General features: G+C 42.4%; 1 protein-coding gene across 5 annotated transcripts in view; it reads right to left on the reverse strand.

Moving 5' to 3' along the window:
* Nucleotides 1-11,502, reverse strand: part of PLCB4 (phospholipase C beta 4) — a 171,595-nt gene extending 160,093 nt beyond the window's left edge. For 4 of the 5 annotated variants that reach the window (XM_028112973.2, XM_088026248.1, XM_028112974.2 and 1 more), the window contains exon 1: nucleotides 11,410-11,493. In XM_028112973.2, coding sequence (XP_027968774.1) covers nucleotides 11,410-11,493 — 84 coding nt within the window. Of the gene's footprint in view, nucleotides 1-11,409 lie in introns of all 5 variants that reach the window. The other variant, XM_088026249.1, reaches the window with a different exon arrangement.
* Between the last annotated feature and the right edge of the window lie 822 nt (nucleotides 11,503-12,324).

Genomic DNA, 12,324 nt, shown 5'->3' on the forward strand with positions numbered 1-12,324 from the left:
CGAATGAAATGCCTGCCTTCGCCACTGTTCACCTGCTCACCTACAGTCACAGACACGGCTAGAAGGAACTAATACTGAGCATTTTCCTATTTACACTTCAGCTTGAATAGAAGCAACAAGGAACTAGTACCTAAGTGTCTTCTCAGCCCCTGTTTTTTAATTTTATTGGCTCATTATTTATACACTTTCCTCGTATATTGTTTTGTTGTGTTTCCACATGCTCCTCGTAAATCTATGCCACCCCAGATTTCTTTCTCTAGTTTCCTAGTGGATGCGTCTCATGTCTTCCAGGAATAAGCAGACCTTCCTGCACCCTTGAATAGCATGCATCTCAAGTCATAGACTTTTCCATGAGACTGGCTCAGATGCTATTTCATGGGTGAGATGCTTCTATTCCTCCAGGGGAATAGTTATCTTCTATCCTTGTGAAGAAATGAAGAAAAGCAAACCCAAGGAAACTTCATGGAGAGGAAAAACATAAAATTGAAAAGTGTAATAAGGAAAAACAAACCAAACTGGAGCATCTTATAGAGAAGAAAGACCGAAGTGGTTGATAGAGAAAAAGGAAAAGAAGTGGAGAATGACTAACCTAAAAATAAAATAAGACAGTTGTAAGGGCAAATGATGAGCTCCAAGTAACTACCTGAACCTGAAAGTACCCTTACCACCCAAACTAACGTGTTATTCATTTCTGTTTAACATTATTTGTCTTCTGAGCAAGGTGTCTGCAAACTACAGCTTGTGGGTCAAATCCAGCATGCCCCCCATTTTTAAAAATAAAATTTCATCGGAACATAGCCCATTCATTCAATTATGGATTGTCTATGTTCTGTGACTGCTTCTGTGCCACAAAGTTGAGTATTTGTAACAGAGACCTTATGGCTTATCTAGCCTGATAAAGTATCTAGTCCCTTGCAGGAAAAGTATGTTGACTGCTGTCCTAAGCCTTTCACCATGGGATGACAGACTACATAAAGAGCACCTAAGAGAACTGTGATTGATCACAAAAACAGCCCAAACCTTCATGCCTCCCTGCATCCACACCCCTTGCAATGTGACTTATAGCTTCTCCCATCAAGAGGTGGAGTGTATGTCCCCACTCCTTGAGTCTGGATTGGTCTTGTGATTGCTTTGGTCTAAAGAATGCAGCAGAAACACGGCTGACCTCAAGAGACAGCAAGCCTCACCTGCTGGCAGAAGGATGACAGATCAGGTGGACCGGAGAAGGTCTCACTAATAAGGCCACCTGAAATCAGCCAGCCCCAAGTCAGCCCAGCAGACACCTGAGTGAGCCCAGCTGAGCCCCACCGGATGGCTGACCCACAGAATCACAGACTATATAAATGGTTGCTATCTTAAACTTTGGGATTGGAATACAACACTCCCAAATATGCCACTTGGGCATACGGATTATAGTGAACTGAAAATAACTGAGAATCAACAGATGCAGAAAGAGGCCCCCTCAAAGCTTCCCTTATCTGATTAAAAGCAGAAACTTTTGAGAAATGAAGGTGGCCATAAATTCCCTCTCCAGGGAGTTTTATGGGCATGAAGACAGCCGGCACCAAGGTGAGTCTGCACAAACAAACCTTATTAAAATAACCTCTATCTTCCATTAGTTTCCCTATATATATATATCTGCCTTCCCACAATTTATTGCCCCTAGAAGCCCAAATCCCCTTTCCCTTTATCTGGTCGCTTCTCCACAATTTATCATCTTTTGTTAAGATGGTATGTAAGCTTCTGAGTCTACCCATTTCTTTGGGTTTTCACTTTCCTGTGAAGCCCCTGTGCCTGTAAAAATAGTAACATCAATAAAATTTGTATGCCTTTTCTCCTGTCCATCTGGCTTTTGTCAGCTTAATTTGCTAGCCCCAGCCACTGAACCTAAGAGGGCAGAGGAAAGCTTGGCCCTGCTATGTCTTTAAGCTTTGGCGTGCTGTGTTGTAACATCACAGCAAAAGTTGATACAATTATTGACCAATCACTGATCCTTTTATACCCTTGTCTCTTCACTCTCCTAACTCATGCCTTTCTTCCCTTTCAGGCTTCAAAGCTCCTTCCAGATTTGACGTCATATCTCCTAGTGGGACTTCAAATCAGGCTCACACTTGTTCTCCTTGCTATAACTTTACCTGGTGGTCAGTCAAGCCTGACCTCTGGTTATTTCTCCTTGGGGCAACTGTCTCTTACAATTCTAATACTTTTAGACTTCTTCGTCTCCAAATCCTTGGATAGGTCTGTACTTAGCGCTCTGGAAAAACCTCTCATTTAACACACATGTTTTCATTGCTCTCATCAAGGCACACTTCCTTTTTACCAAGGGCAGCGGTTCCTTCCTGCAGCTTACACACTCAGAGGCAGAGAGTGACAGAGGGCGGGTCCGCAAACTCTGTGATTTAAAATTGCTCCTCTAACCTTACCCACAAGTAAAGGAGCAAATGTGCACCAGGGATCTATGCAGTGAAAACCTGGGATTATCCTGGGCTTCTGTTAATCAATCCCTCACTCTTAAGTTAAGGTAGAAAATCAAAGAGGGGAGAGGTTCAAGCCATTTATTGGCAGAAACATTAGAAGTCTGATTATTTATGCCAAGAGTTTGCACTGCTATCTTTTGAGTTACTGGCTGAACATTTTACTCTAGACAAGCACTGGGACACAACAAAACGGACATGGCCTCAACCATGGTAGAGCCTTTGCTCCGAAGACACATCCCATCCACACACACGGGTGACTCGTAGACTCCTACTAGGAATCTCTGGCACCGATATCCCAACGCACTTGAGGCAAGACAGATGCTCACTCAGACAGGTGAAAGGACTTGCTCGAGGTCGTAACTTGCAAATATCTGGGTCAAGGCTCAAACCAGAGTCTTTTTGCCTTCATGTCCACTTACTTTCTGGGATTTTCCAAACCATACAGACTTTTCCTCAAATGCTTCAGGTTTGGATGCCAACGAGCTCTAAGCTTTGGGAATTTGAAAGCACAGGTAGTATTATCAGAACTGTTGTTTTGAAATCTGGTCTAGGGGCACCTGGCTGGCTCCGTTGGTAGAGCATGCGACTCTGGTTCTCAGGGTCTTGAGTTCAAGCCCCATGTTGGGCATGGAACCAACTTAAAAAGAATAAATAAATTAAAAAAAATTTTAAATCTGATCTAGAGGAAGGAACAGGCCTGGGTGTTTTTGCAAAAACCTGGCTGATGCTAGGTGGTGCAGTTTTGGGTTGTTTCCATGTTCAGCCCAACTGATTAAGTGCCCAGGAACCTGGCCATAACTTCCCTATCCTGTGAGGAAGAAGTCACACGGCTGAGATGACAAGAAGGGTACTTGAAGGCAGGCAGATATAGAACTGCAAAATCCTTGGACCCACGCACCTTATCATCTCTACTGAGGCACAGGGATGGTAAGAAAATTGGCTATGGAGATATAGCCAGGAGGAGGAAGGAGTAAGACTCTAGTTCACCTTCCTTAAATTAAATTCCTGGTGTTCTCTAACCATGCACTCAGATCTCCTACCCGCACTTTGCCTGTCCCCTCCTCCCAAACAATTTTCCACATAGCTACCAAAAGTTAACTGTCTCCAAAATGTCTATCAGAGCATGTCATTCTCCACTTCCCATAACAACCAGAAAGAAATCCAAGCTCCTCGTCCCGGTTCTACGCCCTTTATTCTCATACTTGAGCGTGCATCCATTTGTTCATCCTCTTGGATAGTTAGGCTTCTCAATTCCCTTTCTGCTTAGTTTATTTTTAGCTAAAACTTAGGCGATTTCTATTATAAGAAAAATGTTTCTTAGGTACTATGGAAGATAGGATGGTAAGTGCCATTCTGATTTCAGGAAGAGAAACCACCGAAGCGCATCCATAAACGTAGCCCTTCTCTGGTGTTCTCTGTGCCTGCATCAGAGCCCACCCTAGCTTCTGGTGCCAGAAATCCCCACCTCACCTTACAGTCCTTATCTTCCTTCACTTTCTACACCCACTGGGTGAGAAAATCCTCTGATTCATTCCTATACCCAGCCTGTCCCCTTACTTGCCCCCATGGTGTGGACACTGTCCGTGTGTAACTTCAACTCTTACCCTCTAGCGCCCTCCCCTCTGCCCCAGCTGGACAAGCCTCTCCCCCCACGCACCCCACCCCCATTCCACACCCATGCTCTCGAGCAAGTGGGCTCCACCCGCATCTCAGCTACGCTTTGATCAGCTGGTTGACTATTCCGTCAAGACTCAGCCTGAAGGGGGCCTGCTCTCTTAGGCATCCCCTGTCAGCTTCTTGCACCCGACACCCCTTCCAGCCTCTCATACCACAAGGAATCCGACCGACCCACCACCTGCCTCGTCACAACCTGACACTGGGGGAAAACAGAGGGGTGAGGGTGGCAGGGCGTCTAGGCCACATGCTGAGTTTCAAAATGAGACATCTGAACTTAATTTGTTGGATAACGAAGTGATCTCAACATATTTTTGGTTTTGCTTTAAATGTCCAATTCCAGTGAGGACTGAAGTTTGAAGAAAGTGAGATTTGTGGCAAGACAAGCAATTCCTGAACTAATATCCCCCAGGCACATGTAGTAATAGGTTCCTAGGATAAAAATACCAAAATTAAACTCCACTGAACTAATTTCCCTACTTTTTCTCCACTCCCCCAGTCCAAATTTGAAATTATGTTATTTTTGGCTTTGTGATTGGCAATTTTAGGCTTTAAATAATAGATGTATGAGCCTCTATTCCATGTACCATCAACTAAACATCAGCAATATCTCCCACTGAGAATATTAACCTTCTGGTCTTCCCTCTAATTCTCCAACCATTTCTACTTTCCAACTCCTCCCTGCACTCCTACTGTGCATGGGTAAAATTAATTTTTCATTCGGTTTTGTCACTACATTAAATGTTTTGTCCACCTTTTAGATAAGCTGAAAGACTAGGGGCACCTGGGTGGCTCAATGAGTTAAGCCTCTGCCTTCGGTTCAGGTCATGATCTCGGGGTCCTGGGATCCAGCTACACGTCAGGAATCCCTGCTCAGTGGGGAGTCTGCTTCTCCCTCTCCTTCTGCCCCTCCCCACCATATGTGCTTGCTCTCTCATGAGTGAGCATTCTCCCCCCCTTTCAAATAAATAAAATCTTTAAAAAAAAAAAGTTGAAAGACTAATAAATATTATGACGATTATTACCATCAGGGTGAATCTGTAAGCATCCTTCCCTGCAAATACAAGTAATAGGCAAAATTCTTCTCTACTCTTTGAGCCTAATATCCAGACCCTGTCGGTACAAGTCAGTTTAAATGATCCAAAATTTGGGAAGATCTAAAAAAAAAAAAAAAACGCAATATATCCTCTTGACATTCTAAGGGACCACTGTCTAAGAGGCCTACCCAAGGAGGATTTATCTCTATAGAAGAAAGTACTTTTGGTTGACCAAAAGTAGTTACTATTTTTTAGGGCCCAGATTCTTTGCAGTTAGCTAGATACGTTGCAAATGTTTTGTGTCTGCAGAGATGCATGTGATTCATAGCTGGTAGAAAAGACAACCAGGAGTTACAGTTTTATTGCCCTACAGGACAACAAACCAGCTTTGTAGCAAATTTTGTCAAAAACTTGCATCAGCTTTCCTCTCTTGACTATACATATTTGACCCTTAAACAGCATGGGTCCACTTAGATGTGGAGGGTTTTGTTTCTGTTGTTGTAGTTGTTGTTTTGATAAATGCAGTACAGTACTGTAGATGGATTTTCCTTAGGCTTTTCCTAATAAGATTTTCTTTTCCGTAGCTTACTGGATTATAAGAATACAGTAGATAATATATATAACATACAAAATATGTGTTACTCAAACGTTTTGGTTATCAGTAAGGCTTCTGGTCAACAGTGGGCTATTAGCGGCTAAGTTTTGGGGGGGGGGTCAAAAGTGATACGTGGATTTTTCACTGCGTGGAGGTCAGGGCCCCGCCCCCTGAGTTGTTCAAAGGTCAACTGTCCAACTCTCTCCCTCCAAAGCTCTTAGTACTAGCTTTACCATCCTGCCAGTGTCCTCACGGAGGGGTTAAATAAATCTTGAAGCCAAAATACTTTCTATGAGGGTTGTGTTTTCAGTTGTTTTTTTTTTTTGAAAATTATATTTAGAAAATTCTTCACTTCGCTGATGAACAGCCTGGGGTGTGTAGGCTGTCCGGGCCTTTCAGAGCTTCTCTGCACGGCCCTCCGTTCGATTTCAGAGCTGCCCTGGAAAGAGGCAACATCAGCCTGTCCCACTCAGCCCTACTTTAGGCTGGTCCTGATCCTGCACTTTGATATTCCACTGGGTCTGGTGATGGCATTAATTGTTTCCCTTGTCCTGGCACCAGCTGGAAGCACCTAAGGATTCCACCCAAGTGTGTCTTGGGGGAGGGGGTTGGGGGTAGAGGGTAGAAGGGGCTAGGAGAAAGACCAAGGCTTTGCCAGAATAGGGGGCTCTACCCAGGCGGCTTGCCTCAGTTACAATAAAGTCCCATGGGTGACAACAAGGGGTGGCCCCCACCTGGGGATCTGGGACGTGGGAAGGACCGGGGCCGGAGGTGAGTCATCTACACAATAATACTTGAATCTCTGCTCTGGCTGCCACCAAGAAGAAATGGCTGAAGCAAACTGTAGATTCCCACCAACTGAACTGAGAACGCTGTGTGTTGAGAAATCTGGTTGTAGAGCACCTGGGTGGCTCAGTTGGTTGAGTGACTGCCTTCGGCTCAGGTCATGATCCCGGAGTCCCCGGGATTGAGTCCTGCATTGGGCTCCCTGCTCGGCGGGGAGTCTGCTTCTCCCTCTGACCCTCTTCCCTCTCGTGCTCTCTCTCATTCTCTCTCTCTCAAATAAATAAATAAAATCTTTAAAAAAAAAAAAGAGAAATCTGGTTGTAGTTTGAGCTTGCTGTTGAGAACGGTGCTGCCCAGTAAGATAGGCACTGGCCACGTGCAGCTAGATAAATTTAAATTAAAATTAATTAGAGTGAAAAACCCAGTTCCCTCAAGCCCACCAGGCACATTTCAAGCGCCGGCCGGCCACATGTGATTAATGGGCAGCACAGATACAGACCATCTTCTTTAGGCAGAGCTCCACTGGTGACCACTTATCTGAGAGGATTATACAAGCTTATGCAAAAGCAAAGGTCTCAGGAAAGTCTGGCTCCCTTTTTACTTCAAACACTCGCTTCCAAAATACTCAGGATGAAGAGGGACTAAAATTTTCTGTTTTGCTTGAGAGAAAGGAAAAAAAAAAATTTTTTTTTTTTTTTTTTTTTAACTTGGAGAAGAGACATGTGGAAAAGGGGACATGGGTAATAGGTAAACCGGAAAAGGACGCTGAGGGGCAGATTACAAAAAGAAGAGAAGAAGAGAAGCCGGCACGTGCATCTCAGTGTGAGAGAGGGAGAAAGAAGACAATGAGAGCCACTCCCTGGCCAGCCTGGCAAAGGAAATTTGTTCAGCACCATCTCGGATGTTTAATTTTGAAGTGAGTCCTCTTGTGTGCTCCAATCCTCCTCTGCTACCACCAAATCTTACGTGAACGTCTATTTCATACAACAGTCTTGTTCTGGGGATTTGATGATATATACAAAGGACTCAGAGAGCGAAACAAACCAGAGCAGGGAACAGTCCTGGGAACGGAGAGGTTAAGAAGGCACTGAGGATGTGAGTCATCACCAAGAGAGTGTCAGCAGGTAGGAATTCTAGGAAAGACCGGGGAAGGCCCAGTGTAGCCAGGGCATACGATCTTCAGCCTTTTAATGTTTTCAAAAGAAAGTCAGGAGACTGAGCTGGAGACATTTGGGTTGCAAGTGTTTTAAAAAAGTACTGCTATTTTTCGCCTCTGCAATAGAAAAATCTCTGCTTTAAAGACTGAATAACAAGCATCCCTTAGGAAACGAAGTACATTTTGCATTTAAGTAACTTATAAATCAAGTAGAGTTAGGTAAAAAGCAGACTTGCAAGTGGCATGGGAATATAATCAGGGGCTACAATGCAAGCTGCTATGTTAAAGTCTCTAAAAATGAGGCCTACCTCAAAAGCAATACAGAAATAATAAAATAATGCTTACACGCAGTTGCACTGATTACAGTTATTGGCAAAATAACATATACTTTTAAAATAATGACTAGTAGGGGCACCTGGGTGGCTCGGTCGGTTGAGCATCTGCCTTCCACTCAGGTCATGATCTCAGGGTCCAGGGATCGAGACCCACATCGGGCTCCCTGCTCAGCAGGGAGTCTGCTTCTCCCTCTCCCTCTGGCCCCTCCCCTGGCTTGTGCACTCTCTCTCTCTCTCTCTCAAACTCTGTTTAAGATAAACAAAATCTTAAAAAAAAAAAAATAGCGACTAGTAAACACTTTTCTGACCTGTGCATGCTCACCCACAGCCTGACACCCTTCCTTGCCTTCTTTAAACACGTATGTGGAACATAATTTAATATTTGGCTGATCCCTAAGGCCCTCATGATAATGTTGTCACATGGTGCTGAAGGCATTTATGCTCCTTTGTAAGTGGTCCCTTTGCTATGACACTTTTGGGATGCTCAGGCTGTGTTTTCTCAAATTTCTGTCCCCCCCGCTTGCCATCAGCTGTCATTTCCCACTGCTGTTCACACACACCGTAGAAACAAACCTTTTCTGCTTGCATTTTGTTGCCTTTAATATTTTAGCAGCCATGGCGCCAAAGAACTGAATCTTACAGGACTGGGAAACGGTAATAACAGTGGCCACGGTCCAGTTTCTAATACTGTGACTTTCTTGTTTGATATGTTGTTATGAAGAGAGACATCTACTTTATTAAGTGAAAACTTGTTTTGCTTAAATCCTGATATCACTTAAAGTTGAAAGCTGAGCTGGGTTGTAGTCAATCCTTGTTCAAGATTTTGACCTCTACCTCATTTTCAGAGGAACCTGGGTGAAAAGCAATTGCCCTTAGAAGCCCACGCAAATCAGTGTTTTCTAAATATGAGCGAGTTGTGATGATTAATAGCTAAAGAAACTCATCCTGAGAAATAAAAAAAATAACCTCTTGTTCATCAAATCACAGTTCACTTGATAAAGCATAAAAACAGTACTTTTTTCCTCTAATGTGTTTCTGCTTATATGACAGTAGTCAAGATACTCAGCCAGTGATTATATTTAATCTCTTCAAAATGACCTTCTCTGAATCATTAGGAGCCATGTAGTATTTATTTTTAAGTAATCCTGTAGATTTCCGGTGCTTGGGATGCTGCCTGAGGAAACTGCCAAACTTTAGGACACTCTAGTAGATCCAGGAAATGATGTCCCACCAGCTCATGACCAAGGGTCAGTGGTCACTACCTTAGTGACTCTAGTACCCAACCTGGACCTGGCTTACCTGGGAAAAACACTTGTAAGTGCTTCTAAGCCAGTCCTTGGCCTTCTGGGTAAAGTGGATAAAATCAGCCAACTGCAATAACTTACTTTGTATTAAACTTGAACTATATCAAATTGTTGATATTGGTCATTTTTTATTTAAAAGATGAAAACTGTCACACGATTTACCCTAATATTTTGAATCTATTGAGGTTCAGATCCCTATACAGATCTTGAAGATTATCAAGTACTCGCACCATTTCACTTATCAAGAAAAGGAACAAGCAATAGAACCAGACCAAGTTGGAAACATTTCTACCTAAAATACTCTGTAATCTACATCTACAGTGAGTTTGGCAGTTTCAGACATCCTGCTAGTCCCCAGAGAAAGATACGTAAAAGATGGTCTTTGATCTCAAGAAACTCAGAATACAGTAGAAGACACAAAAACAATAAATAAAATGCGAATGCAGTGTAGTATGTGCAAGGGTTGGTGAGTGGTGGCACAAAGAGGTTATCAATTCTTATTGAATGGTTCAAGGATGGGGATCAAAGAGGTAGAGATTTCTCATCTGGGCTTTGAAGGATGAGTAGGAGTTCATCAGTCAAATTAGGAGGAACAAGTGCATTTTAGGAAAAGAGAGCAGCATGCACAAAGCATGTAACAGAATAGTATCTTGGGGGAACTGCCAGGGAATTTTTTTGGCTAAAGCAGAGAGTGTGTGTAGGAAACTGGTGGGAAATGAGGTTGCACTATTAGGCAGGAGCCAAATCAAGGAAGGCCTTGTATTTCACTTTATCCCACAATACGGAGTCATGGAATCCTTTGAAATAGAGAAAAGCAAGTCCTGATTTAGATTTCCAAAAGATTACAATCACAACTTGGGAAGAGAGAAAAAAAGAACAAACAAAAAAAGACTGAAAGAAAACTGCCAAAGAATTAATAGTGGTTGCCTCCAGCAGGCGAAATATTTTCTGAGTCTTCTCATAGCAGAGCGAGCCTAGCTGTTCCTTCAGGGAAGGAGCCAAGCTTGTCCTATAAACAGCTGTCACTTCAATATTTTAATTCAGTACAAGGAATAGTGACCACACTGGGGCCCATCCTTTGCCTTTCTCAATTTTATTTACTTACAAAGCAATTACAGTATAAATCTAGAGGGTATTAGGATACACATTTTGGAAAAACCAAGTCGACAAGTACTGAGTCACATCAGTCCACAGACCTCATGAAAAGGCCCGACAATCCAAACCTCTGAGTGGGCCACCACCATCAGCCACCGCATACATTCCAGTGATTTTGAGGGGAACCAATTCTGACTGGAGATGGAAGTCTTAGCAAGTTGTACATTTCACTTTGCCTCAGCGTCTCCTCACCCTCCCTTGCCCAATCCACCTCAAACTCAAATATAATCCAAGAAATACGATACATTTACAATGCTGATGAGGCTTCAACTCACTGACCTAAACTTTCCCAATAGATTGGTGGCCCCAAGCCCCTGCTCTATCGAAAGTCTGGAGCCAACAGCGCCTTGCAAAGGGCACAAATAATAAATGATAGAAAGCCCGGCCATGCAAAGCTTTCACCCAACTGTTCTGTACGAATGAAACCAGCAAAGCAAACAACTAGCACAAAGTCCAATCACTATTCCATTTATAACAAATACAAAGTTTTATGTAGAAAGCCTGCCAAAAGCACTTCGTTAGGCAAAAACTGTTACTACATGAAACCCATCTGTAAAACCACGGTAATAATAGCAACAACCTTATAAGGTTGTTGTGAAGAATTAAACAAATAATACACACAAGTGCTTAGAAAACTGTCTGGCACTCAGTGAGCACTCAATAATTTATAGCATCATTATCATGATTATATCTGGCACACGGTGAGTGCTCAATAAATTACAGTATCATTATCATTATTATATCTCATAACTTGCCTCTTTCCAACTATTCCAACTTATAAATCTCAAAGATGTTCTTACTTATGTCAAAGACTATTTACTCAATACTGTAATTAAAATGAAATAATTATAAGAATGTTTTGAGAGAAAAGATTAGTAACACTTCTTTACCTCTTCATATCTGTCAAAAATGGCTCCTTCTTGCAAAAAGGAAGGAACTTCCTTCTGCCAGTTAAATTCATAAGGTTTGGCCATGATTACACTCAAGACCTAAAAAACAAAAAAGAACATCTCATTAGTGTGCAAAATTCAAAAACAAGCAAAGACCAAAAGTTAATCGCTTTATATTTATGCGTTTGCAAAAGCTCTTCTTCAGATGCGTAGAATAAGCCCATGAATTGTCTCTTTCTTCTTCTTTCCTTCATCCGATTCTAACTTTCCTTCCCCTTGTCTCTAAACCTAGGGAAACACAGTTGGCCCTTGAACAACACGGGTTTGACACGGGTCCACTTATAGGGGGATTTTTTTTTTTTTTAAATAAATATAGGACAGTACTTAAATGTATTTTCTCTTAGGATTTTCTTAACATTTTCTTTTCTCAAGCTCACTTTATTGTAGAAATACAGTAATATACTACATATAATGTACAAAATATGTGTAACCAACTGTTTATGTTATTGGTAAGGCTTCTGGTCCCCAACAGTAAGCTATTAGTAGTTAAGTTCTGGTAGAGTCGAAAGTTATATGTGAATTTTTGATCACGTGGAAAGTTAGAGCTCCCATAACTCCCACATTGTTCAAGGGTCAACTGTAATATCCACAGCGAGGTGATCAACCAGAGGTGATCATTTGGGAAGCTTCCCCTCCCTCTTTGAATAATATAAGATAATAAGATATATATTTTAATCTGATGGCAACAGAAAAAAGAATCCACAAACCTGACCCTCTTTACAGGAGAGGCCTGCTGCAAAGGGTGGGTGGTTCTACAAGCCTACACTGTGAGCCTAAAGGTGGATGCATAGGCAGTGGAGTCCACTGATTGTTGGGTTGCAGAATCAAATAGAAGTAACTGGAATTTTTTTATTG

Source organism: Eumetopias jubatus, unplaced genomic scaffold, assembly GCF_037043125.1.
Source record: "Eumetopias jubatus isolate StellerSeaLion01/CBP00866 unplaced genomic scaffold, mEumJub1_p1.0 scaffold_9, whole genome shotgun sequence".
NCBI lineage: Eukaryota > Metazoa > Chordata > Mammalia > Carnivora > Otariidae > Eumetopias > Eumetopias jubatus.